Source organism: Chanodichthys erythropterus, chromosome 3 (genome assembly GCF_024489055.1).
Source record: "Chanodichthys erythropterus isolate Z2021 chromosome 3, ASM2448905v1, whole genome shotgun sequence".
Lineage (NCBI taxonomy): Eukaryota > Metazoa > Chordata > Actinopteri > Cypriniformes > Xenocyprididae > Chanodichthys > Chanodichthys erythropterus.
Genome location: NC_090223.1, coordinates 16,147,954 through 16,175,774, shown reverse-complemented (window position 1 = coordinate 16,175,774; position 27,821 = coordinate 16,147,954). Strand labels below are relative to the sequence as shown.

At 40.6% G+C, this 27,821-nt stretch overlaps 1 protein-coding gene across 3 annotated transcripts; it reads left to right on the top strand.

The window, feature by feature from the left end:
- The first annotated feature begins 1,651 nt into the window (after positions 1–1,651).
- Positions 1,652–27,821, top strand: prr36b (proline rich 36b). Of its 3 annotated transcripts, XM_067381173.1 has the most exons (6): positions 1,686–1,728; positions 1,823–1,916; positions 14,323–15,003; positions 15,421–15,514; positions 22,737–22,957; positions 23,166–27,821. In XM_067381173.1, the coding sequence occupies exons 3-6, from the start codon at positions 14,424–14,426 to the stop codon at positions 26,714–26,716; spliced, it is 4,446 nt and encodes a 1,481-aa protein (XP_067237274.1). In that variant the 5' UTR covers positions 1,686–1,728; positions 1,823–1,916; positions 14,323–14,423; the 3' UTR covers positions 26,717–27,821. The 3 variants fall into 3 exon arrangements, with proteins under 3 accessions (XP_067237273.1, XP_067237274.1, XP_067237275.1); XM_067381172.1 differs by having other exon boundaries at positions 1,652–1,916; XM_067381174.1 differs by lacking the exons at positions 1,686–1,728; positions 1,823–1,916 and adding an exon at positions 7,152–7,204.

Below are 27,821 nucleotides of genomic sequence, written 5' to 3'. Positions count from 1 at the left end.
GACAAAGACTTGTATGAGAGCAGCAGCAGTCTGAACGCTTCTCCAGCGTGTCTGGGAGAAAAAAAGCTTACAAGCAAATGCCACATTCAGATATTAGGACAAGTGTTTTGCTCCCCCATGCAAACTGACCACTATAGAGGAGTGAAGTGAGAGCAGGTGTCTTTAAGCTGTTAGCCAAATAAATCCTTTGAAAATCTGAACAGAGATGTCCTTCACGTTTACATACCCCCAACATGTCATTTTATCCCCAGACCTATAGGTTTAATATTTTATCTGGGTAGATTAGTGGTTCTCAACTGGTGGGTTGCAACTCGATAATGTGTGAGCAGAGATAAACAATAGTAAGTGTAAATAATAAAATATGGCTAACAATATATCCATGCAGAGTTATGATAGCAAAAATAGGTGTGGCAAATTTTAAAAAGGAGTTGGAAATACAAAATCCCATCAATGGTCAGATTTCCTGTTCAGCTGATTTTATTTGAATAATTTTGTATATAGTTGGGCCAGATTTTGCATTGGGTCACAATCTGATGCAGCGAAACAGCAGCTTAACTCTGTGTTATCATTAATATAGTATTATAGTTTTTTATTCATATTTAATATTTATATTTAACGTTTTCATAAATGTTTGTTTTCATTTTTATTATTTTTTAAATAATTTTAATTGCTATTTTAATACTTCAACTTAAACTAAATGAAAATTACACTACAAAATGCTGGGTTAAAAACAACCCAAGTCCATTGAAAAAGGACAAACCCAGCGATTGGGTTGTTTTAACCCAGTGGTTGGGTTAAATGTTTGCCCAACCTGTTGAGTAGTTTTATTTAACTCAACTATTGTTTAAAAATGACTGTAAAATGAACCCAAAATATGTTGGAAATTAACATTTATTAATATGTTTAATACATTAACATTACAATTAATAATACTTAAACAATAAACAATTATTAAATTGCTTATTCATAAATGTTCACCTTTTGATTATTACTGTTGCGCTAGTAATTATGTCTGATTTTTAATTTCCACCTAAGTTCATTTTAAGCCAGCCATACAGTCATTTTGAACAATAGTTGAGTTCAATAAAACTGCCCAGCACTTTGAGCAAACATTTAACCCAACCGCTGGGTTAAAACAACCCAATCGCTGGGCTTGTCCATTTTCAACCCAACTTGTGTTGTTTTTAACCAAACATTTTTTTTAGAGTGCATAGTCTAAATGTTGCCTTTGCAACTAACTGAAACAAACGTTTATATTTCCATTTATTTTAGTAAACATTTATCTTATTTCAAGAAACTAAAATGTTTTATCGCTTTTAGTTACTCACATTAACCCTGCCCCTTGTGTCTCTCTTGTGTGCCCAAGTGAAAGTGAAGAGTGAAAGTGAAAAGAAACGGCGGGAACGCGGGCGTGGGGGGTGGGCGCATGGGGGCAGGGGCTGCACTGGGGTCCGAGCGAGGCAAAAGAAAAGAAGAGGGACGGCGCGTATAGAGCAGGCGAAAGAAAGAACGCGGGGTGGCCTGTGCGATGACATCATCCCTCATTTGCATAAATCTCAGTCTGAGAGCTGATTGGTCACGGGCGGGAGAAACCGAAGCCGCTCGCGCTTTTCATCCTTTTCAATGCTCTCTCTCTTTTGCCCGCAGAGTGTGTGCGCGTGCGTGCGCTGATCGCCAAGCGCCGTTTCATTCTCTGCTGCCAGGAGACGCGCATCTCTTTTATCGCCGGTAGACAGTCAGTCAGCTCCAAACAGTCTCAGTCAGAGCTTCTGTCTACTGGTTTTTATCTCAACAATTGTTGCCGGTTTTTGTCGATTCACAGCACTGACCACCGGCTGCCTGCGTTCCGCTTGGAAAAACGGGAGGAGACCCGAGTACCGACTGGGCGTTGCTGGAGGAAAAGCGCTTTAGATTCGGTAAGAATCTACCCTAGAAACAAGAGAAGATTCATTAAAAGCGTTTTTCTCTGTGTCGGAATGAAAGAATGAATGTCAGTGTCAATTTAAGAGATGCGTTTAATTTAATAGCATGATTTACGACTGAATCCATTGATATGTAAATGAATATAAATGAGTTCTCGTTCACATCGGTCATTATAATAGAAGTACCGGCGGAATAAATGAGATCATCAGATGAAAATGCCACTGAAGCGATCAGGTTTCACACCGGTTTGATTTACACCGCTTAAATCTATCACACGCAAGCTGTTTAGTTATTTTAGCTTTTTTATTGCTTGTTAACCGGCATATTTTGTCTTCTTTTATTCCGTGTCGCCTTGTTCATCCTTTCAGTCTGTTTCAATGGTGGATGTCTGGGCGGTGACGGCAAACCCACTCCTATACTGTGGCCGAATTTAATCACGGACAGTCGCTCAGAAAACACATACTGCGCTGACAGATGATGAATACGAAATTATAATAGTTTTCCTAAGTTATGTTTTTTTTCTTCTGTGAAGCAGACATGGAAACTTTCCGCTCACCCGTTCACTCGAGCTCTTTTGTTCTGCGCCTCCTCCACCCGCCCGCCCGCTCCACATATCGCCCGCTTCATACAATATATTCACCCGCCCGATTTATATAATATAACCTATTCACCCGCCCGGTACATAGGCTACAATATAACCGGGTCTATAGGCGTATAATATGCACAAACCCGCCGCGGTTCATATAGGCTAGTACAATGTGACCGAATGTGCCGGTATATAGACTTTATTTATATCGTATAATCGTATAAATGTAAATATATAAACTAGGCTATATTATTTATAAAGGTTCCAATGGAGAGTTTTCACAGTGATTCATTTTTAATAAAGAACCTTTCATGGAACAGTTCTTAAAAGAACCATTTTCTTAGTTTGAAGAGAATTTTTAAAATCTAAAGAATATTTTTGACCACAATAAAGAACCTTTTGTGCAGTGGAAAGATTCATGGAACCATCAATGCCGAGTGCAATGATACCGCAGGAATTAATTAAGCGACCCAACCTTCCAAAATACACGCCCGCAGGTGCAGTTTATCTGTCCAAACCCTGTTCATTTCTATGAGATACACCCCAGTTAACAACCAGCAGCTCGATATCATTCAGCGGTCTACTGTGAAGTATTGATGTTTCTGCATATAAAAAACAACCAGGAGCGATTAATCTGACTGGATTTTTTTTTTTTTTTTTTTTTTTAGAAATGTACTTTGAGTTTAGAGAGGATCCTGGGTGACCTCTATGCACAGGGCTTGTGGGGTATTTTCGATGTTTAGGGCCAATGAAAATCAACAGGGTGGTTTCTTGCCATTGCTTTCTCCTTAAATCCCTGAGCAACTTGAATCAAAATGATGCGTTTCACAGCAGGTGTGGGTTGGTTTGGCTTCTCCTGCTGCTAAATCTTGGCTTTGTGAGTCAGTTCATCCTATTGTCTTGCTTAATAGTTCCCTTCTCTCTTCTCGGCAAACAAAGGTTTAAGACGAATGCCTCGACCCCCTGAGGCCACCATCTCACAGCTCCTGTCAGGGTACATCAGATCTATCTCTTCTGCTTTTGTTTGGGATACTGTATATAATTTTAGGAAGGATTAAAAAATTCTATTTTAAGATGTCAGTGTATATGAACTCAGAATGTGCGAGGTCAAATCTAATTATTTCAGATCCATTTTTGTTCCAGTGTCATTGTTCTGTCATATTATGATCCCGATACAATGCTGTGGCTGTCTAACTCCGGCCTACAGGGATTAGGCTCTTGGAGGGCGGCATTGCCAGCAATTACAAATGTGTCATGGCATGATGGGTAGTGACTGTATGAGGAATGGGGGTGGGATTGGCTCTGATTGGCTTTGCTAGAGAACAAATTACAGCAAATGACATCAGAAAGGTCAGATACTTGTTTATGACTATCTAAAGCAACATAAGAAACTGTGACTATGCGTTAACTCGCCCTCCAGCATTTACTTGCTCACTGTACGCTCTTAAAAATAAAGTTTCTTTATTGGCATCGATGGTTCCACAAAGAATCTTTAACATCCATGGAACAACCCAAAGAAAAGGGTTCTTTCGATTCTTAAAATGTTCTTCTCACTAAGAAAAATGGTTCTTTTAAGAACTGTTCATTGAAGGTTCATTGGGGAACCAAAAATGTTTCTTCAACTGCATACGAAAACACTATTTTTGAAAGTGTAGTGAACACTCATTGTTTTCCCAAGACGCAGTTACAGTGGTTTTCCTGTGTCATCTGTCGTTTTCTGATAATTCTCCCTTCTCTGGTTAAGATAGCACTCTTGGGGCTGAGCAGTTGTCAGAGGACAGTTGGCTCTGTTTGGATGGGATATTGTGTTGCAGCTGTGGTAATCTGAAGGGTTTGTTGCGTTCAGAGTTCTTTTTCGGGGTGTGTTTTGTGGTTACGGTTCAGCTTTCTGTAAACATGTCTGCTGTACAGTTGTAGTGCTCTTGCTGTGTTAATCTCCGACTGAAGCAACATTATATCAGAGCAGACATGCAGTCCTGTCTTGATGCATTTTGGTTCAATATCCTTTGTTCTAGTCTTGGCAGATGTCACTCAGTGAATGGCGTCTTTGAGAGTGTCACCGATTTCATGGGGTGCTGCAATTTGCTGATGGATGTATTGACCCCGCTACATTATAAAGGTTATAGTTCACATGCAGTGTCAGAAATTCCATATTAAAATAATCCTGAAAACTAGGTGTCTTGATGCCGTAGGCCTCCATGCAGTGGAAAATGTCAACCTACTTTATAAAGAGACTAATTTTCCTTCAGCATCCAGCTTACAGTGTTCATAAAATATTACTTGGATGCATCATGCACAGTGCTTTGTGCAAGCATTGTGCTTTAGGTGGTTGCATACTGGCCCCTCCCAATTTTATGTGATATTCTGGTCTTCTATATATGTCTGTGGGATTTTTTTTAGGGGTTCAAGAGCATAGCACTGAAACGCTATTGAAATTGTTAAAATTTCTAAGGATCAGCATTTTCCCCTAAAAGTGATTAGGTAGACCAGATCAAACCTTAAATGTTAGAGACTTTGAGGACTGGTAGTACTGACATAATCTACAATGCTACCCTGATGGGGGCGCTACAGCGGTCAGAAGTACAAAAGGGCTCATAACTCCTGAACCATTAGGCGCAGACTCAAGTGTCTTATATCGATGGAATCCTTGACATTGTGGCGAAATCTTTGGGTATTTTGGATTTTTTGAAAAAAATAAAATAGAATACTTTTGCGAACTAGTCCTAGGTTCTTGACCTGGTTGGAACCAATGCAGCAAGATTCTCTGGAGTCTGATTGTCAAAAGTTATCGAAAGAAAGTTGAAATTTCGATTCACAGTCCCTAAGGACCGCCAAAGTGGTCAAAGTGGTTGGATCTTCTTTTACTAAAATGGCTATAACTTGTGAACGGAATGAGATATTTTCACCAAACTTGGCACACCTATGTAAGAGCCCATTCTGTGGTCCCATGAAAAAGGATGTGATGACTGGCCACTTGGTGGTGCTATAACAGGAAAAAAACCTTAAAAATGGCTATAACTACTTCACCGTTAGTCTGATCGACTTGAAAATTGGCATGCAGTGTCTTCGTCCGAGGTGCCATGATTGTCTATGAGGACACTGATGCATCTCAAAAAACATGGCTGCAATCGGCCAATGAATTTGAGCAGCTATCTGACAAGGTTAACGGAGGAAGATCGGAATGAAACCCGCTGGGCCTGTTTGACTCCCGGCCCTAGAGGCCTGTAAGAAATTCGCCTTCGCATTTTTCAGTTAGCGCAATTTTTCGTGCACACCCATATGGTAGAACTCCTCATTCTGAGCAACTTTGCCTCTAGGACCACCGCTGTCCAACAAATTGTTTGTTAAATATTTGAGTTTTTTCAAATATTGGAGTTTTGGGCTCAACCTTGATAACTGTTAAAAAGCTTTATAAATCTTAAATTTTCTATAGTAAATTGCCTGTATTGGCTGTAAATGGTCTTTTACATATATGATCGAAGTGGTTACATGCTAAATAAACCATAATACCTTTTTACGCATGTACTTAAAGGCCTTAAAGCACTTATAATAAAACCCTTATAATAAATGCTGCTCGCAGCTATATATATTTTTTTAAAGTTAATGCATGTTATTGCAGTTGTTTGAGAAAATAGCCCAGTAATCTTATATGCTTCTCCTCTAGAGTTTCAGAAGGGTTCTCAGTGTCTCAAATTGTACTCAAGATGCCAAATCATAATGAACTCAAACATTTCCCATCAAATTATTTCAAGATCAAATGATCTGAGAAGCGGTCCACGTTATTTTTATTGGTAATATTTTACAATAACACCCCATTAGTGCATTAACTAACATTAAATAACAAAGAACAACAAATTTTTTGCACTATTTATTCATCTTTATTAATAAATACACAGCTTTCTATTGTTATTCATGTTTGCTCATTAAATAATATTAACAACTTTTAATTTTAATAATGTATTAGTAAATTGAAATTAACATGAACTAAAATAAGTAAATGTTTGAGAATTATTTTTAACAAATGAAACCATATTGTGGTGGAACCTATCTTATAGCTCTATAATTATGCTTGACAAAAATAACTTTTGTATGTTTAATTTCTTTAAATGTTGATAGTTGCATGAAACAACCTGAGCAATATAAATTTCTCCTGTGATACTATTATTTAGAAGAGTCTTTATCCAAAGCAGCTTATGCATTTTAGCACAGAAACAGTCTGTCTTGAGCAACCAGGGGATGAATATTTTTGCTTAGAGCCACAACAGTGAAAGGAGAATCACTTTTGCAGGATTTTAACCTACATCCTTTGGAATAACTTAAAAAAAAAAAAAAAAAAAAAAGTAAGTTACCTGGTTGCCCTAAAATTTTGAGTTAATATAAATTTTTAATTTAATACAAGTTATAAATTTATAACTTACAATGAGTTAATACAATGAAGGTGATTGGTTTATCCAACAGAAACTCTAAATATTATGTTACCTGAACCACGTTAAATTGATTTGACAAGAAAAAAATGTTGGGACAAAAAATCATGAAAATCATTTTTTACAGTGTAGAGTTTGATGTAGATTTGGTCTTCACAAACGGGCATGCTTTAAAGTTTTTTTTTTTTTTTTTTGTTGAGTCAGAACAGAGGCTCAGAGTCCATCTGGAAGGTGCTGGTCAGCTGTGAGCAGAAGGATAATCCTCTTATAGGTACAGTCATTTCCTGTGGAGTGAGTGTCACTTCCTCCTGTTTTCTGAAGGGCATGTTTATTGTCTAGCGCAGATGACGTTTGTGACCACGCTGTCACAAACAAACCCAAAATATCAGATGTCATTGATCGACCCCCCACCAGCTGGATTTTATCAGCTCTTATGTAATTTGGCTTTTTTGTGCTCACAGTAGATAATAGAATCGAGCAGCTCCTCAAATTACAAATTAGTTAAAAGGCCCCTTTACGCTCAAACCTACCAATTTCAGCATGCTCACATGTTCCGCTAATGCACTTCTCAATACCCCCATCTGTGCTGCGACCACTGCACTTTCTCTTTCTGATCAATATCTTTCTCATCTCATTTCTCATCTTATTCTCTTAGCCAGGTGGCATAACATGCTGGCTGGCGCACATATCTGGCCCGTGTCCTGTGTGCATCCCATCCTGCGGGTGTCCATCGGAGAATCGCACAGGATTAGCATCATGCTTTGTCCCAAGTTAACAAGCTCTGTCATGTGTTAATCTCCCTGTCCCCAGGGGACCGAGTTGGTCCGCTGCTGGTTGCGATGTTTCTCGCTGCTGTGTACTGGGTGGACAGAGGTGCTGGTACCAGCTCCCCTGGTCATGTGACCCTTCTCTGGCATTGTGTGTCAGATGGATGCACAATTTCCAGAATTTTTATTTGGACAGTCTGCATTTCAGCAAATTGCAGTGCCGTTTTAGGGGCCTTTTACAATGGATGCACCCATGTTCACAAAACACTAGACAGAATGCAGCAACATAGAAGAGAAATGTTTGTAATTTGCTATGCCATTTAAAAAATGGTAGAAGGAGCATGAAAAAAACAATCAAAAATGTCTGACACATACCTTCAGTCCAACTGGAAATTCACTTTTTTGTATGTGTGTGATTGATTTTGTGTAGGTAATTTCCAGAATTTCGCAGAAAATATGTGATTTAAAAAGAAAAAGAAAAAAACACTTGCCCCGGTCAGCCTGATGGGGGTGCTACAGCAATCAAAAGTACAAAATGGCTCGTAACTCCTTTAGGCAAAGGCTCACTTATATAGTCTTATATAGTTGGAATCCTTGGCTCAAGACGGACAAGATGTATGCATGTCTTTCTGGCAAAATCTTCGGGTATTTTGGATTTTTTGAAAAACCTATTTTTGCAAACAAGTCGTAGGTTTTTGACATGATTGGTACCAAGCCAGTTTAGCAAGATTCTTTGGAGTCTGTTTGTCAAAAATTATCAAAAAAAAAGTTGAAATTCCGATTCACGATCCGTAAGGGCTGCCAAAATGTTTGAATTGCGGGGAGCCACTTTTACTTAAACGGAATGAGATATTTTTTTAGCACATTTACGTAAGAGTTCATTCAGTGAAAAAGGATGCAGTAAATGACCACTTGGTGGTGCTATAACAGGAAAAACATGAAAACTACTTCACCGTTAGTCCTGTTGACTTGAAAACTGGCATGTAGTGTCTTCGTCCGAGGTGCCATGACTGTCTATGAGGACATTGACGCATCTCAAAAAACGTCCGCCATTGGCCACTGAAATTTGAGCAGCTATCAGACAAGGTTAACGGAGGCCAATCGGTATGAAATCATGCATGTTTCTTTATCACACTAATGTGTAAATAACTCAACAGTAATACCACATTTTTGCAATTATATAGTTGTTACATTGTGAATTATGCAGGATCCCTAAAAATGCAATATTTTGAATGCTCTGCATTCACAAATCATGAAAAGCTGGTTGGTGGAGTACATTTAACCTACAATCAAAACTAAGGGGACATGGTTTGAGAGCGAGCGCCAAGTTTCTTGCGGAAAGGCAAACATTTTGAAAGAGAGTGCAAAAAGTTTGCTAGCGTTATCAAAGTTTCTTGGGTAGGGCAAAAGTTTTGCCCGCAAAGCAAAGTTTCTTGGGGCAAGGCAAAAGTTTTGCAAGAGAGCGCAATAGTTGTGGTGATAGGCAAAGAGGATAGCTTTTTCCATCACAATGTCCACTTTAGAGTCTCAGTACAAAACACACAGAACGCAAGCACACATCGAGTTCAAATGGCCTATAAGTGTCCCTTTGTAGGTCACTAATCTGTTGCATCTCAGACAGTTGTCGAGTGTCACTCCCAGGCATAGCACATGTTCCAGAAACCTTATGTAAATCTTCCTTAAAGTACAGGGATTACCTCTTTGTCACCTGGATTCTGTCCAGGTATCTGCCACAGGAGTTATTGGTGCCTCAGGCAGGAAAAGCTTCTTCAATCACAGCTAGTTTTGTCTTGGTTTACCATTGGTTTTGTTTCCATCAAGCCCCCTGAGGGTAATGGTCTCAAAGTGGTTTCTTACAGCCTGACGTCACTACCTTCCTTTCCTCGCGGATTGTTCTGTTGAATTGGCTGATCTGTTTGTTTTTGTGTGTTAGACAGAGCGGCTTCCCAACCTTTGGCCAAGGGTGTTCTGGGAATGCGCTGGCCGCGATCGCAATCTCCACAGCGGAGGCAGTAAAGTGGCTTTTGTCAGCTTGGACAGCAGCGGGCCTGTCATGTGCCTCCATGTGTGTCTATCCTCTTTTCACTCCTCCGCGAGGGCCACCACCCCAACAATCCCTTCTTTGGTGACTTGTTTCATTGCAATGCACCTCGGGCCATCCAACTTCATCTCGGCGTGTGTGTGCTGTATAATGGGCTCAGTCAGGGCCGCTCAAAGAGTCATGTGATCGGCTTATAGAGAGAGAACCAGTATCTCCACACAGATGCGTCTAAGACGCCGTCCACCCTTGAGTGCTATTATGTAATTTTTGTTTGTGTTATGGACACCAGCGGTCAGTGGACTATTCATGGACTCATGAAAGCGGTTCTGTGACACAGGCCTCAGTCACACCTTGAGTCAGTCTTTTGCTGCTCAGATAAAAATCCCTAAGATGTCAACTAAATTAAAAGGCTTTTTCAGTGATTTTTGTTTTGGAAATGTATGCAAATTAGTGCATATTTAATTAGATAAATTTGATTACTGATTCTCACTCAAACTCTTGATCTTGATCTTTTACCAGCATGTTTCAGCCAGCAAACCATGCTTTTACTGCCCTGCCCCGATGAGGAGACCCGGTGCCCTTGTTTGTTGTAGTCCTTTCTGAATAGAGCCAGTGTTCCCTTGTTTTAGACTGATAGATCGGGGTTGAGGGAGACTTCTGCAACCTCCGGAGGGCATGGGGTGGGGTTGGGATATTTGCACCTAAATTTATGTGGATTACACAGTTTTAACAAAACAAACTAATAATCTAAATTGTGATGCAAACATAATTGAAACAAGTAAGATTTCTGCCCTCAAGAAATCATGGCATATTTGCATCTCTTTAAATAATCATCATCAGAATGCTTCTATTCAAATTGCTTATGATCAGTATAGATCTGTTCATTATGAAAACAATTAAATGTTTTCTGTTAAAAAGTGTGAACGGATAAAGCTAGTTCACAGTGCTTTAACTAATGTTAACAGATGTAACATTTGATCTTAAAAATGTATTAGTAAATGTTGAGATTAACATACTTAGAAGTATGATAAATACTTTAGAAGTATTGTTCATTGTTAGTCTGTTAACTAATGTTAACATATTACCATTTTTAGTACTATTACAGAAATCTTACGTTTCATGTAAGACTGATAGATATTATCAGATTGAGGTTATTAGTTTATAAATTAGTTTCATTGGTTACACTTTAGTTTATTCGTTAAAACTGTGTAATCAGAATGGATGGAAATATATATGGAATTCATATACAGATATCCTACATTTTTTTAAGTGTGTATTATTGAGGCACAATGGAGTATTGGCTGGACAGATTTAATATGTGAAATCCTAAACTGTGACAAATTAGTCAGTCCTCTGACCAAACGCCAAATCACAGGCGCTGTCGCCAACAACAACGTCCCCAGTGCATGAAAACGGGCCGGGAGAAGCCATGCGATTCATGCAGCATCTCAGTGGTGTGCAAATTTGCATTTCCTATAGTGAGACATTCAGATTTTGCAATTTGCTGGCTTGTTTGTTTTACTTGTTCTTCGGTTTTTAGACATGTCGGTTTGGCCCAGAGTGGCTAAAGCTAAGATGGCATTAGCCTGTTAGCACCTGCTGTGCCGCAGCGGTTAGTTGATTGTGAGAAGCGAGCTTTTCACACAGGGGACTTTTTAAGGAACAATGCAGCACTTAGAAATGCATTTATGCATGCATGCATGCACAGGGCTGTGTTGTGCTTTGCCCTTGAATAAAGAGGCCAGAGTGCATTTTGCCGTTACAATGCACCGATGACCCGATTAGCATGGGGGTGATCTGCGGTTCTGCGGCAGGACAATTAAAAGACTCTAATGCACCGTCACTGGAGACCTGCCATAAATACTACTTCTAGAAGGTATGCGACGCGTCTGTGTCTTCAGCGTTTGTTTACATCATATGTGGGTCTTCAGGGGATAAGCGCTTTGCGTCCTGCTGCTGTTAAGAGCGGAGTCATCCCTTCAGAAGCATTAGGATCCTGCACCGGGATTGGTTACAATAATTGGATGAGGCATTAAGCATGAAGCGTGTGCAGGTTCGTCCCTGAGAGTGACGGAGTGTCGTAAGAGGGTTTGTGGGTAAGAGGGTTTGCAGGTACGATGGTTCTTATATTTGTAAGGTCACAAAGCCACCACATTTACCTTTTTTGGTCCTTTTCTCTCCATCTCCTGCTCAATAGAGCACCAAAGATTTTGTTACACGTTAGGTTTGTAGATTTTATAGGTACTTAGCATCCTAAGACCCCACCATGTAGGCCCCCTATTTAAGATATTTTGGGTATTTCTGTAATTAATAATAATTCATAATAATAATTTCTGTAATCTCCTTGTTTTTAAATTTTATTAACACAAACTTGGAGTACTGATACATTAAATTAACCATGATTCATTTTTGTGATTTCAGAAGTTCCAGGAACTGTATGTTAAAGAAATATGATTTCGTTTCTTTTTAAATTTCAATTCAGATAGGAGATTAAACTTTAACTTTTTATCAATCAATTTTTTTTCATACTTGCCTATCAACATCAGCCACCCTGTAATGTACAGGTCATCAGAAGTCAGAAGAGGTCAGATCCTCCCCCAACAATTAAATGGACACCATAGGCTTCTGACCCCCCCCGGGTCACTATTGTTTACATGCAGAGGAAGCTGTCTATATCCCTCAATAGGATCATTAAGGTTGTAAGGCCATGTGATGGTGGGTGTGTTTTCGTCCTCAAGGAGGCTTTTTCACCCCTCTAATCTCTTCAGCTCTCCACCACCTGACGTTCTCACAGGCTGATTCTCATCTATCATTCCAAACTGGATCAATAGCAAGGGTAGAAAGGGTAGAGCGGATACAACAAAGCCTGTATTTATAAGCAATATTAAAATAGAGAGACGTGATCTAGAAGAGGTGTTTTTCATCAGAGAAAACAGCCCTTAAGCTCTTAAGTGGAAGTGATGTTGCATGTGGCTGAGTTTGTTTATAAAGCTAAAATCTTTGATATTCTTCATTACTAACTAATGCATTATTCAATCCGACCATATAGTTACTTTTTGCAATTGTGTATTGCAAATAATGTATTGCAAATTTTGCAAATGTATCAGGTTTTGTGTCTCCAGCACTAGGAAAGTGTGCATGTAATATTTTGTCTGGAGTGACAGATTCCTCCTCCTTTAATGGCGTTTTCTCCCTTACTTGGGTTCATTTAGGCATCTATGAACATGGCAATTGTGCTCGGATGTGCACTAAAATAATCAGTCTGAGATCACCAGAACAAGGTTGTCCCAGCCCTTAGTGGTTCACTTCTGGTGAGAAAGTAAGATGATGAGAAACCAACCTAACAAACCAAACTATCATAATTCATAATGGGAAATGTGTGTAAAAAGCATCAATGTCTGATTCTGAGTATGTTATTGCAGTTGAAAACTGAATCAAACTAAGAAGAATATGCATCATTTTAACAGTTCAAGTCCCTGTTTTGGAACAAAGTGAACAATTTGCAAGTCTGACAAACTGTCTACTATTGTTCATTTGCCATGTGAACAGTTGTTTGCTGGTCAATATGGTCATTGCACAATTCTTATAAGTAACCGATGACCATAGATAGATCTCTGTCTAAGACATAATATATCTTTTCATGTCTATTTTCTCATATCTGGCAGCATATATGAAATGCGTTCTTTCCTCTGGGCTTTCTCTCTCTTTTCCATCACTCTCTCTATCTCTGTCCCCCTCCCCCAATTTTCTCTCATTTGGGATGCTCAGCTGCCTGGACCATCTGTGTGAGGACTGAGGAGATTTTGTAATGGGCAGAATGAGTCTGAGGGGTGGAGGAATGAATCTCAACCGCAGAAAAAAAACTGGGAGATTCTGGAGCTCTGGAATATAATGAGGGCAAGGTATCCGGTGACACTGATGTCCGCTTTATGAGTGCGCATTTTCACTGTTACTCTTACTCAGTTATTTTTTTTCCCATGCTCCCCTGAGCCAAGCCACTTCCTCTTGTTGGCCTCTTCCACTGGATGAACTTTGCTGTGGAGCTGCTGCTCTTAAATCAGGAAAACAACATCTGCTTCAGTAAGGCATTGTGGGTAATGCATCTGGCAATGTTGCTTTGCTAGTAGTTAGCAATTAGAAATTCCCCCAAAGGGGTTTTGAAAATCCAAATATTTTTTATACAAGAATTAGCACCAAAATAATCTTATGATAGATGTCTTGCCAAATGTAAAACTGTATTAATGACAGCTGTAATCGTATGCCAACCATCATTCCTAATAGCTGGAAACATCATCTTTTGTGACTTTAATTCACTTTAGTTACCGTCTAAACAGATCCACAAGCTCTAAATCAGCTGTTGTTTTCCCTCAGCACAGCAGGCTTTTTACTTCATTCCTAATCTCTTTCTTAAGCAGTTTTATCAAGCATTCACATGCTAACTAAACCTGACTCTTTATCTGATCGTTCTCTTAGGTCTGTCTGCCAGTGACAGGGGGTACAGACTTCTGTCTTGCTCAGACTTGTTTTTTTTGTCTGATGTCTCAAATCAGACTATAACTCTTTTGTTGCTTTTCTTTTCAGGTCAGTCTTAGGGCGTCTGATACCAGTAGTCCAACTAGTGCACTGAGTCCTGGGTTCCTGATTTCTCTTCTGCTGAGACGGACCTCCAGGACTAGGACAAGATGAAACCGGATGGTGTTGACACGGCAACAATGGAGCCAATGGAAGCATTAAATGCAGGTCCTGCGATCGAGGTGGCACCAGTGGGTGAGGCTCAGGACCAGGTTTTGCCCACAACGCAAACAGAAGGTGAACCACAGCCAACAGAGGCACATTCCGCAACCAATAAGACTGGAAAGGACAAGCCTGCAGACCCCAAAGCTAAGACAAAGGCTCCTGCCAAAACAAAGACACCCACCGCTGGTACCAAGGCATCCACGACCAGCTCCCGTCCCACCACTGCTCAAAGCCGTCTAACAAATGGGGCACAGAAGTTGCAAGCTAATGGTGTCACCAAAAAGACCACGACAGGAGGCCTGGAGAAGAAAACCTCAACCACTGCTGCCTCTAAAAAACCAGTTGGCTCCACTGCGGCACCCACAACCAAGACCCCTACCAAGGTGGCTGAGAAGAAGCCGATGGGGACGGCGAGACCTGCCAGTTCTCCAGCCAATGGCCTGAAGACAACAGGGACAGCGCAGCCCATCAAGAAAGCTCCTGTTGCACCAGCTAATGGTCTGAAGTCTAAACCAAAGACTACAGGTAAGTCAAAAGAATCACCCGAGTTCTTGAGTACAGCATAAGTTCAATGAAGGCCAGCTGTCTCCAATCCTACTCCTGGAAAGCTGGGTTGTTTCAAATGATTATTTAACAGCAAGCACAAACTATGCAAGCACTCATTTTGAAAACAGCTCTGGAGTCCTGCAGACTTTAGTTCCAGCCCTGCTTCGAAACACCTGCCAAGCAATCTTGAAAACCTTGATTAGCTGGTTCAGGTGTGTTTGAATCAGCAGGACTGTAACTCTCCAGGAGCATAGTTGGAGACCCCTGATGAGGCTAGATTTTTTTTTTCAAGAAAGCAATTCTGGTGTAGCACATTATCAAATTTCAAATTAACTGTCTGTATTTGTCTTGTTGTTCAATGCTCTTAAACACCTTTACCACAATCCTTCACTTTAGCTCCAGCTTCAAGGCCCACCACTGCATCCTCCACCAAGACCAGCACCACTGGCTCTCCCAAACCTGATAGGCCACCGGTTGCTAAGACACCCAGGTAGGCATCTCATTGGTTGAGCTCCCAGACTGGGGTTGTTGATTAGAATTCCGCAATGTGGGCCATTGCAGTAGCTCATTCTCTTTCAAAGTCCTTCAGGCGTTGCTTATACAGTCTCAAGTTGCAGTCCACATCTCTCTGAGACAATCACTACTCTTCATTTACTGAATACTTAAAGCACTTTGCATCAATTCTAAGTCTGAATATGAAAGAATTTCATTTTCTTGGAAATGAACTGGCACAGTCCTCAAATTCCTGATTACAAAAAACTGTGAGGGGGAGAGTTTAGAAAGTCTCTATGATTAGACCAACAGTGTCAACATCTCCCCAGTAGTTTCACACAATGAGATGCTGATATAATGCAGATATCCAGGGCAGATGTAGAGAGATGTTAGGATGATTATCATGCAGGGGGACAATCTGAGTCACGCTGGGAATCAACATGGAGCTCACAGAAGCTGTTTTGAGATGCCTGCAGACAGCCATGAACAGTGAAGGAGTGTTTTGTAACTTGTTTATAGAGGCATCGAGGGACATCCTGAGGCCTGTAAAGGGGCTCAGACTCATGACGTTATGTGTGGGTGGGGGAAAATATTTGTGACTTTTGTAACATGTGAATATTTGTAATATGATATTTGGTCCTACAACAATACACTTTCACAAATCTCTTTACATTTTGACACATCGATAACCTTCTTTCCTTAAACTCTTAGAAGAAGCTTGTGGTGTGTTTTTCCCCATATCTTTTAAAGTAAGGAAAAAGGACAAAAATGGTTCTGTTTTCTTCTGGAGGTTTTAGGTTCTTGTTTGAGAGCAACTCTTTAATTGCTGTTTTAGTTAGTTGCCTTGAATTATTATAAAGCTAATTAGTAACCTAGCAAAGACGACAACAAAATACAAATAGATAAGATAAAAAACTTGCCAACAATTTGTATGAGCAATTTGACCTAAGATGTTACTCAGATCCATGCTGTGAAAAGTCCAAACAGAGCTCTGCTATGACATGTAGCATCTCTCCTCCCACATCATACAGCTGAACAGGAAGTTTATTTCAAGATGAATAGTGTTTAGAGTAAGAAAACTGCTGTCTTAAACACAGATTACATCGCACACTGCTTTAAAAGTAAAGACAATTTATACTATTAGCACTGCAGTATATTCCAGCAATGGGTTTAAGAAAGATAATCTGGGGAATCCACCCTGAGCCTTTGTTTTCTGTCTATGTCTCATTATGACTGTAAGCTCAAACAGCGAAAAGGCCTCTTGTTGTCCAATTAGTGCAGGAGTTTTTATCATTATTTTGCCCGTTTGGGCATCTTCAATCGAACATTTAATGCTGCCTTGGGCCAAGGAAGATGAAATTTGTGCAGTTGAGCAGCATAGCAAAATATATATATTTATTTATTTATTTATTTATTTATTTTTGGTATGAGAGCAGTGTCTTAATATTAATTTAACATTTGCTTCACAGTCCAGTAATATATGACTCAGTTTTGGGTGCAGCACATTTTTTCTTTGTATTTGTGTCTGTGTAAAGAGTGTTTGTGTAGTGTGCATGAACGAATCCACCCATGTGCATGTTCTGCCTTCAGCAGTAGAGGTTATACAGGGAATTCTGCATCTACTGAACCTAGTGGTTTTTAAATAAATAAAACATACCGTTAGCATTAATGGTGTGAGCTTGCCACCTAAAACTTTTACATTGCTACATAAAATATGTAGGATTGCATTTTCTACTAGCGGCACCAAACAGAATTGCAAAAATGATGCTTGTTTCCAAACAGGTTTTGAATACCATTCTCCAATTTTGCTCCTGGACTGCTGAAATAAATAGAGCAATGTGCTAAAATGTTTACACTTTTCAGGCTGGGATAAAGGGAGCAAGTATGTCAACATTAAAAGGGGCCTATTATGCAAAATTCACTTTTGTATGGTATTTGGACATAAATCCCCATATATCATAAGCAGTGTCGCAGAACAAGCCGTTTCCAGATCCCTGGCAGTGTGACGTCACATTAGCCACAGGCCCCGCCCACGAGTGTTGACAGACACTGTCATTTTAACAAAGAACCGCCCTGAGCGCGTTCACAGCGAGTTTACACAGACTGCCATTACTGCACTGACGAGAACACCTCCAAAGCGTTTTAGTTGTTCTGTTGCTGGATGGATTAATCCACACAGTTCTCTCCATTTACTCCCTAAATCCGAACCGCTGAAGACGAGGTGGAAGATGAAGTGGATTAACTTTGTTTTCGAAAAAAATGCTCCCTCAACTCTACTGAAATTTGTTTATGTCTGCGCAAATGTGAGTGAATTCAGATTGATACTGGATATGGCAGTAATGAAGGTGAGAGCACTTTATTACAGTTCATCAGAGTTGATTTACGGATATAAAGTTTACCAATTTATTAAGCACCACTCGAAAAGGCATAAGGTCTTTATATATTTGTTTACTGTTAGTTGTAATAAGTTTTTGTGTACTTCGCTGTGTATGTTGATGACAGAGAGAGAGAGTTTATGGATAATATTTTAATGCACACTTGCACTGTGTCTTATTAAGCTGTTACAGAGATTTTCTAGAGTGAAAACGGATGCTTCATCTTTTATGTGAAGTACAATAAACATCATAAAACTCGTCGGTAAAGTTTTGGCCATCATTCAGATGGGGTCGGGTACAACAGGCTTGTACTAATATAATGGAAGAAGACAATATAAGTTATAACCGTAATTGAACTAAACTATACCTGTTCTATCTCCATGCAGCATGTATTCGCAGTTTCTGACATTATAGTGCATCCTGACTGACTTGCACTGGAGAATCAGCTCTTGAAGCTCCGCCCTCTAAGGCTGAGTGCAGCAGCTCATTTGCATTTAAAGGGCACACACTGAGATGGCACGTTTTTGCTCAACCCCAAAACTTGGCAATGTTAACATACTATAAAAAATTATCTGTGGGGTATTTTGAGCTAAAATTTTACATACACACTCTGGGGGAAATAAGAGACTATTTTACATCTTGTAAAATGGGGCATAATAGGTCCCCTTTAAGAAAAAACAGCAGTTTTAAGGGGTTGTGCTCAAATGAACCCACAGCATTGGTCAATAAAAGCAGTGCAGACGTATGCAAGTCATGCTAGTTGCATTAATGTAGTGCAGACATGAAAGAACTGGCCAAAAATATGAATCATTTTGATTAATGTCATAGCGCAACTTAAATGGATGAGCTCTTTACTGATGATGATGTCATACTAATGTAAGAGCTATGGGCAAGTCGGTAAAGGGTGCGTCTGTTGCTAAACCGTCTAAACCATGAGTCATTTCTCATAAATTAATTTGTCTCGTTCTGCATCTCTTTGTCCCTCTCACTCTCGTTCATTAGGTCAGGGTAGATTTTAGTCCTCTCCAGAGAGATGTTTTATTGCAGCCACTGCACCTAATCTCTAAATGGAGCTTGCGTGTCTCTGAGTGCCCAACAGCCAACTTGATGGATGCTTTACAACACTTCAGTGATTCTGAGTTTGCTGCAGCGCTTACGTGTTCTTCGCTTGTCAGATTTCTGCATTTTTCTAGGCTGTGCGTGTTCTCTGGTGTCCGGCTTCTGCAGTTTGACATGGCTGTTTTCTGGACATGAACATTTGTCTTCACTATTCAGTCTAGCTGTGAGACACTGACCTGCTGCTGATTATTTTTTTTGGTAAAACTTTACAATAAGGTTTGTTACTGTTTTTTTTTTTTTCATCTTTGTTAATGTTAATTAATGAAAATACAGCAGTTCATGTAGGTTCACAATGCATTAACTAAAGTTAACAAATACAACTCTTGATTTTAATAATGTATTAGTAAATGTTGAAATTAACATTAATAAGATTAATAAATGCTCTCTTCTATGATCATTTATTTGAGTTTATTTCATTTATTTGAGTTTATTTCATGGGACACAAACGCGAGAATGTTGTTGAATGTAATGTCGTATAATGGAAGCAAGATATTCTTCCAATAGCGATCTTATGTGTTCCACAGAAGAAAGTCATATGGTCTTTTCTGTTGGGCACAGTGTAAAGGACACTAAACAACAACAAAATGGCTGCATGTCCATATGCTGTCTAGTTAGTGTAGGAGTTTGTGTTTACAGGCATCTTTGATTTGACGCATGTTTGCTGCCGCAAGCCAAGAAATCACTGCACATTACGATTTGTGACTCAGACAATTTTTGCTGTTGGGGTAAAATACATAAATCAAATTTTGTTCAGATGAACGACTATTGGCCTTTATTAAGCTAACACAGCAAATTTGCACGCAGGTGAGTGCCAACAGATAGACGCTGCTGAATCACAGCTTCACTAATGCATTAGGATTCATCCTGAAGGGACGTGAACTTCTTTATTTAGGTTAAAGAGTCCCTTCAGGCCAAAGTGCCTTATTAAAATCTCATCAGCCGTAGTTGTCCAGTCAATGGCTCAGGAGGAGGTCGTCTTCCTCATTGCTACTGTGGCTTCAGGGGAAGTTTTGTCACTCACAAATGTAACAGCAAGTTAAACAGTGTTTATAAGCCAATCAGACTCCAGGCTTCTCCGTCACTCACTTATCATTAAAGTGCTATCTATAAAATGCTTGAATGGCATGCCATTAGCTTGAAGCAATTCAGGCATATGCATGTGTGTCAATGTGCTTGGATTGTTTTTAAGCTTCGGTGCATTTTTGGTTTTAATGTGCATTGCATTTGCCCCCAACCCTGACACAGATCTGACGGCAAATTATACTCAAGTAAGGAGAAAATGAAAAACAATGGCCTATTTTGTTTTTTTTCTATTAGAGAAAAAGATTACTCAAAGATGATAATCAATGACATTATTTACCAACTCTAACGTTACTCCAAACCTATAAAACTGTCTATGTTTTGCAGAAAAGTATAAGATAAGCTTGCAGACTTTTAACCAGCTTTGTATTGTTGTATCGCTAGTGTATGCAAACAAACAATGTGCACTCTTTCTTGATATTACCTGCACTAAGATATCACCGTTTGTCAGCAAGTTTTTGTTAAAACTAGTTTGAACTTCTACATTTTTGTATTCCTGCCCACAGACAGTTTGATTAACATAGGGGTGTGCCAAAATCAAAGTGCATTGTAGGTGTTGAAGTTTTGGGATATTTATTTTATTTTTTATTTTTTTTGCCACAGCCCTTTTTATATGTTTTCTGTAGTCATGTAGCATTGATTTCACTATATCTTCATTTCTGCTACATAGACAGCCAAGTATTATTTAAAGGACAATAAAGTAAAATCAATGGCTATTAACGTACCATAAAAGACCCAAAACAGACCCAAATAATATAGTGCACAAGTCATATGAGCTATTGTTATGGTGCCTTATTGTGCCCTTTTTGGAGCTTGACAGCTCCTGGTCACTGTATTCTTTCATTGTATTATAAAGAGGTTTTTGTTTCTTTCTCTATCCCACACAGTCTCTAACTCACTCTCTGTCTGTTATGTTCCAGGAGAATGATGCTTCTGCTAATCTCTGTGAGCTCTCTTCCTAAACTGAGTCATCCTGTCACTGTAGATTATACATATCGGTTTTATGTTCGAGATTAAGAGGAAGACTTTTATAGAACCTCTCATTCACTCTCTTTTTCTATCGCTCTCATTCTCGCTATCATCTCTGTCTTTCTTATCTCATAGTGCATTCTTCTCACTCTTTTAATAATTGTGCAAATCTCTATACTAGGAACAATTTCCCCCCAATATTCCATTAAGTTATTTACTTTCTTCCTGGTACTTGCTGACTGTTTGATTCCCATTTGCTGTGTGTCTTTACTATGGTCTAATAAGTATGACTTTTTGATGTTGGGATGAAAAAGCAATAAGGATCCAGGTACAATATTTAGGGCTCATCATGATTTTTATGATGATGGCTTCTATTTTATATTGGCAACTAAATAACTTAGAATATATAATATTAAATATATTTGCCAGTCTTAACTGTTATATCTGAAAATGTGGTTAAAAAACTGATCAGCTTCTTTATGAACTGTACACAGGTCTAATAATCAAGTTGGCTCATAGACAAATGTACTAATCCAGGTTGTGTGCTTAAGTAGGTGTTTTTGTAAAGTGAAACTAGGTCGAGGAGCTACAACACACTACTGCATTAATTCATGTGTGGTTTTCTCTGTCAGGTTTATCTGTTTATAGACTTGCCCTCTTTGTTCCAGAACCTTCACTGCTGGATCTCTCTCTCTCTTGCTCACTCACTCGCTCTCTCACCTGATACTCCATATGTAGGACAACACAATTTTGTAGCATCTCACTCCCGCAAGTACTTTGCCTATATGAAATGTGGAATGTATAGAGCATGTTTTTAAGCAAGATCTATACTGATTTCCCGAATGGGATTTGCATGGTTATTTTTACTCATCACAATGAAAGATTTACATGGTTCTCGCTGTGTCTTGTGCGTTGATACGCACCCTGCCTCGTCCTCTCCAGCTCTTTATTTAGAACAGGAGAGACACATGCAGTGGAGCGTAGACAGAGGAAATCAGAAGCTCCTGCCAGACTCACAGGATGTAGGTTAGTTTACTCAGACTTGACCTGGACAAGTACTGAGTCACTGGCGTGTGCCGAACTTAGCTCATACTAGACCAGAGTGGACAGATACTAAGCCCCTTTCTCAGGGCAAAACATGTATTACCACTGAGTCAGTCACCCCAGGATAGAAGAGAGGCATTATGGGTAGAGAACAGGGGGAGGGGCTTTCTTGAAGAGAATGTTTTTTCCAGTATTAACATCGCTCCAGGTTGTGTTCCTGAGCTACCTGTGTCCAATGAGTCACTGCTATAGATGGGATTTATGGCCCTTCACCCACAACCAAAATGTCATAAAGATGCAATTTTAGTCATACACACTAGTATCAGGACTTCTCTGTGTGATCTTTCTATCTGCTTTTTAACTGCAAGAGGTCTTTGTCCTAGCTGGACATGAAAGCTCAACGGAAGTCTCCTACCACAGAGTTTTATCTAAGAGCAGACTTAAAGGGAGAGTTCACCTAAAAATTAAAATTCTATCATTACTTTGTCACCCTCAGGTTGTTCCAAACCTGTATGAGTTTCTTTCTTCTGTTGAACACAAAAGAAGATATTTTAAAATAGGAGATTTAAGATTTGACACAGACTTCTTCTGTAACGATTTCTTATTTTCTTCTGTCACATCTGCTATCTGCAGGTCTGCTGGCTCTGCTCCTGCTGCTCGTTCTTCCCCTGCTGCCCCTAAGCCTGCGACCCCAACAACTGCAGGCAAGACATCTACATCTGCATCCAGACCAACTACTGCTACACCCAAGACACCATCTACTACGGCTAAACCTTCTCCTGCTAAAACCACAGCACCCCCTGCTGGCCGCACTCCCACTCAGACTCCCAAGACAACAACACCTGTCAAGAAAGGTGGGCTTTCATGGAATACAATAAACACATTCATGAATTTCAGATGTAACCCTTGAGGTATTCATACTGTGTTTTATTAATTAAATATCAATATTTATAGTAAATATTTTATAAAATACATACTTTAAATTTACAGTATTTAGTGTCCTATCAATTTCTATTTACAGCTGTATACTGAGTTTGAAATTATATATTCTGTTTTCATTAGATGTCAGTAAGCAGCCATCAACTACAGCCACCAAGAAGCCCACATCTTCTCCACTTACCCGGCCAGCACCAGCCAAGACCACCAAACCTGACACACCTAAGTCATCCTCCATTACCAAGGCAGAATCAGCCTCCAAAAAGCCCGCCACCTCCATCAAGGCAGCAGATGTTAAGACTAGTAAACCCAAGGAGAGCAAAGCAACACCTTCCAAGGATGTCAGCACAAGCTCCAAGACCACAGGCAGTAAGCCCAGTGCTAAAACAAGCAGCCCAAAGAAGTCAGTTGGCAGTAGCACTCCAATGGCAGTGAAGCGTGGCCCTAAAGCCTCCCAGCCTGCAGACACAGCAGCCACAGAGGCTGAGAAGAAGGATGTAGTACCTGCTGTGGTTGCAGCCACTGCAGCAGCCACTGCAGCAGTTGCGTCTGTTGTTTCTGTGGTGACCTCTGAGGAAGCCCCTGAAGACTCAGCTACAGCTTTTGTTCCTGCTGCCACTGAAGAGGCACCTGAGGACTTGTTTACCCAGGTCAATCCTGCTGCCTCTGAGGTGAAATTAGAAGACTCATTTACAACTCTTATTCCTGCTTCCTTTGAGGACTCTAAAGATGATTTTAAAGAAATGCCCACATCTGTTATTGCCCCTACCACTACTGAAGCACCTGAAGACAAATTTACACCTGTCGTCTGTCCTGTCTCTGAGGAAACATCTGAAAACTCTGTTACACTCTGCAGTCCTCCTGCCTTTGAAGAAACACCTGAAGACAGAACTATGTCTGTCATTCCCCCCACCTCTGATCAGGCACGAGAAGAATCTGTTTCACCTGTCATTCCTCCTACTGAAGAAGAAACACCTGAAGATAGAACTACATCTGCCATTCCCCCTACCTTTGATGAGGCACGAGAAGAAACTGTATCACCTGTCATTTCCCCTACCTCTTATGAGGCACCTGAAGAAACGGTTTTACCTATCATTCCCTCTACATCTTCTGAGGCACCTGAAGAAACTATTTTACCTGTCATTCCTCCTTCTTCTGAAGAAACACCTGAAGTCACAACTACATCTGTCATTCCCCCGACCTCTTATGAGAAACCTGTTGAAACTGTTTCACCTGTCATTCCTGTTTCACCTGCCTTTGATGAGGAACCCGAAGACACAGTTACACCTGTTATTTCTCCTACCTCTGATGAGGTGGAGCTTGTCTATCCCCAGGATGCCCCCCTGAGCATGGACAATAATAAAGATGACAATGTCATGTCTCAACTGGCAGCTGAAGTGGATCCGGTAAGCCTGGAGGAACCAGTGCCTGCTGTGTCTCCCCTGGGCACCACAGTACTGTCCCCACCATCCTCTCCCACCGGCCCAACATTCATGCCAGTCGAGCTCCCAAGCTCAGCTCCCTTCCTGGGCTTGCAGGGTCCAGCTGAACCGTGGGCACAGAGCTCTTCACTCTACACCAGCAGTACGACCATAGAGAACCAGGAGCAGGAAAGACAGCAGGATGAAGAAAGTGATCATGATGATGAAAAAGAGCAGGATGATATACAGATGCCCTCTGCAGCAGAGAATATGATGGGAGACTTTGATCTGCTGGGCTCCACTGGTGGGGATCACATCAGAAGTGCAGCTCCTGTCTCCTCCTGGCAAGAAAGAGAAGAGGCAGTGGAGAAAGCTGAAGAAGAGATTAATGAAGACAATGATGAGGAGGAGGAGGAGGAAGAGAAAGAAGAAGAGGAAGAGAAAGAGGAAGAGAAAAAGGAAGAGGAGAAGGAGGAGGAGGAAGAAGAGGAGGAGGAAGAAGAGGGGGAAGAAGAGGGGGAAGAGGTGAGAGAGATTGGCATAAAGGAATCAGTACCCCAGACAGAGAAAGAAGATGACTTTAAAAAGGGGGTGGCAGATTTTGCCAGCTGTGATTGGGGTATGATCCAATCAGATGACATGTACAGTAACAAACATGACTCAGAAGTGACATCTCCCGTCAATGCTGAAGGCAGCTGCAGTGCTAAAGAGACAGGTGACTTCATCATGACCGAGACAGACAGGGAACAACCATTCACAGGGCCTCCTGGAATCCAGTCTTTCGGTAGTGAAGATGAAGAAGATGATGAGGATGAAGAGCATTTGAAGGAAGATATGGATCTGGGCTCAGAGCATAATGATGAGTATCCCAAACAACAGAAAGACTTAGAGAAGGAAGACGAAGATGTGGAGATGGTCCACAGGCACATGGCTGAAAGTGGACTTGGGGTTTGTGGAAATGATGGCAATGAAGATGATGATGATGATGATGATGATGATGATTACACAGAGAAGCATCATCTAGATCTCAACAGCATGGGTCACACTGCTGCAGCAACATCTATGCCTTTGACAGCAGCATGGAGTCATTCAAATCCATTCTCTGATCCCTTGGCCCAGCCTGCTTCCATCCTGTCTGAATCAAGCCTGTCAGATTCAAGATTTCAAGATCCAGAAACACTTAGCAAATTCCAAGTTGATCCAGACACAACCACCAAATTCTCAGCTGATCCAGATACACCACCCAAATCCCCAGCTGAGGCTTTTCTTGACATGAGTCCACCCCTGATTCAGGCCTTAGAACCTCAATCTGATATCCAAGAGGATACTGGGAGCTCTGTCCCAGCAGAGTCAGGTATCTTGGCTGCTCCTGCCATTGGAATGTCCCAGTCCAGCACTCTCAGTGGGACAGCCCTGGCTGCTCACAGCAGCAGTGAGACCAGCACACCTGAAGAGCTTCGGGATTATGACAGCAGCTCAGGTGTAGAGTCCCGATCAGACAAGCAGCAAACACCAGTCCCTGCCATGCAGACGGACATGGAGCAAGACCTTGGTATTCACCTTGAGCGTTGTGATGGGGAAGAGGAAGAGGCTGAAACTCTGCCGGCCGATGAGGTATTGGGTGATGCAGCGACAGCACCAGCCTCCGTTCCATCATCACCATCAACATCCGGTGATGAGGCCAGTGATACAGAGGGTGAGATGCAGATCAATGACCCTGATGTCACGGTTGATGACATCACTACAGTCCCCCAAAACCTTGCAGCCCTGGAGGAGGATGAGGAGGCCCCTGAACAGATTGTAGAGGAAGATGGTGATACACCTCAGTCAGCCAACTCTGTGGCCTCCTATGGTTTTGACTGCTCCGCATCCATCTCCAATGCCCACTCCATGGCTGAGAGCTGTGGGAAGAGCCCAGGCATCTTTAGCTTGGAAAATGAAGAGCAGCTTCCGGAAGAGGCCAAGGATCCCTCTTTCATCAAGGAGCTCACCCTGCCAGCAGCTACTGCCTACAGTGATGACTTGTTGGGCTGCCCAGTGGATTTGCTGCCTATAAGTGAGCCCACAGAGAGAGATGCTGGGTTTGATGAGCACTACATGCTGTGCAGTAAGACAGACCCAGGCTCTATGGAAGAAATGGATCCAGAGTCCCCCATGCACCTATCACCCCAACATGGGGACGATTCAGATGGCCAGCCACCTTACTACTCTGCTATATGTGATAAGACTGATAACTTTTTGGCAGGTAACGTATAAAGTCCCTCCTTTGGAATGCACCTTGTCTACCCCAGACCCCACGCTCCCACCCTGTGTCCTTCATTTCTTCCAAATGTGGGATTAGCAAGCAGAGAAATGAATAGAATAAGTAATAGAAAGGGGAAAAAGAAAGGGGAGCCGCCAGGTAAGGGATTATAGCTTTGTCTGAGCTGCTCTCTGTTCTTCTATTACCACGGTGATGGTTATGATTGTATGGCTTAAATTTGTGTATGTACAGTAGCTATTCTCATTTTCTATTAGAATGTACTTTTTAAATAACACGGCGCTTCATGGCACCCCTGAACCTGCAATGTTAGACTAAGTTAAGATAACGTCCTTTGATGAAAGGACAAAAATGCAAAAAAAATTAAAAAAATAAACACTTGGTGGACTACAACTACCTTTGTATTTATCCTACTGTTTTTACCAATCAAATGTCAATTTTTTATACTTTGTTTTTTTTTCTTGTTTTTATTTGATTTGTTGTTAAGATCCCTGTCTTACCTTAATGTTTGTACACACATCAGTTTTCCTGCACTGTAAAAGTAGCTTTACTGTCTTTTAAAACGTATTCCAATGTCCAGCACTAACTGTTTTAGCATTAAATACAGGTTAGATGATCTTCAGAAGCTTTTCACTCTCAACGTGTTTGACATAGGGAGGTGAATGAGTGTTAGATGGCAAGTGATACTCCAATTTTTGGTTGTGTTTTGTTAGTTTTGGGCTACTGCTGCACATTTTAGTAAAGGATAACATAGATTCTCATTGGCACGTAACTTAAGTGTTTTAAAGTACTGGGCTCAGATTGATCTGGATTCTTTCATTTACAGTATTTGGACATTTGTTCTTCGGAACAGACTACTATTTCTGTTTATGGATATTCAAGTGTTTTTCTGCATTTGTAAAACTTAAAATGATGCTTGCAGGTCAGTGTACTCTGAGTATTGGACATTTCTACAAGAATTGGAACTGCATGTGCAACTAATTAAGAAATTTGTTATCTTGATATGATTCCAGAGATGATCCAGGGATATTTGGACATTAATGATTCACAATAACTAAAGGTTTTTTTCTTCCAAAAAATTCCATTAAACATCATTGCAAG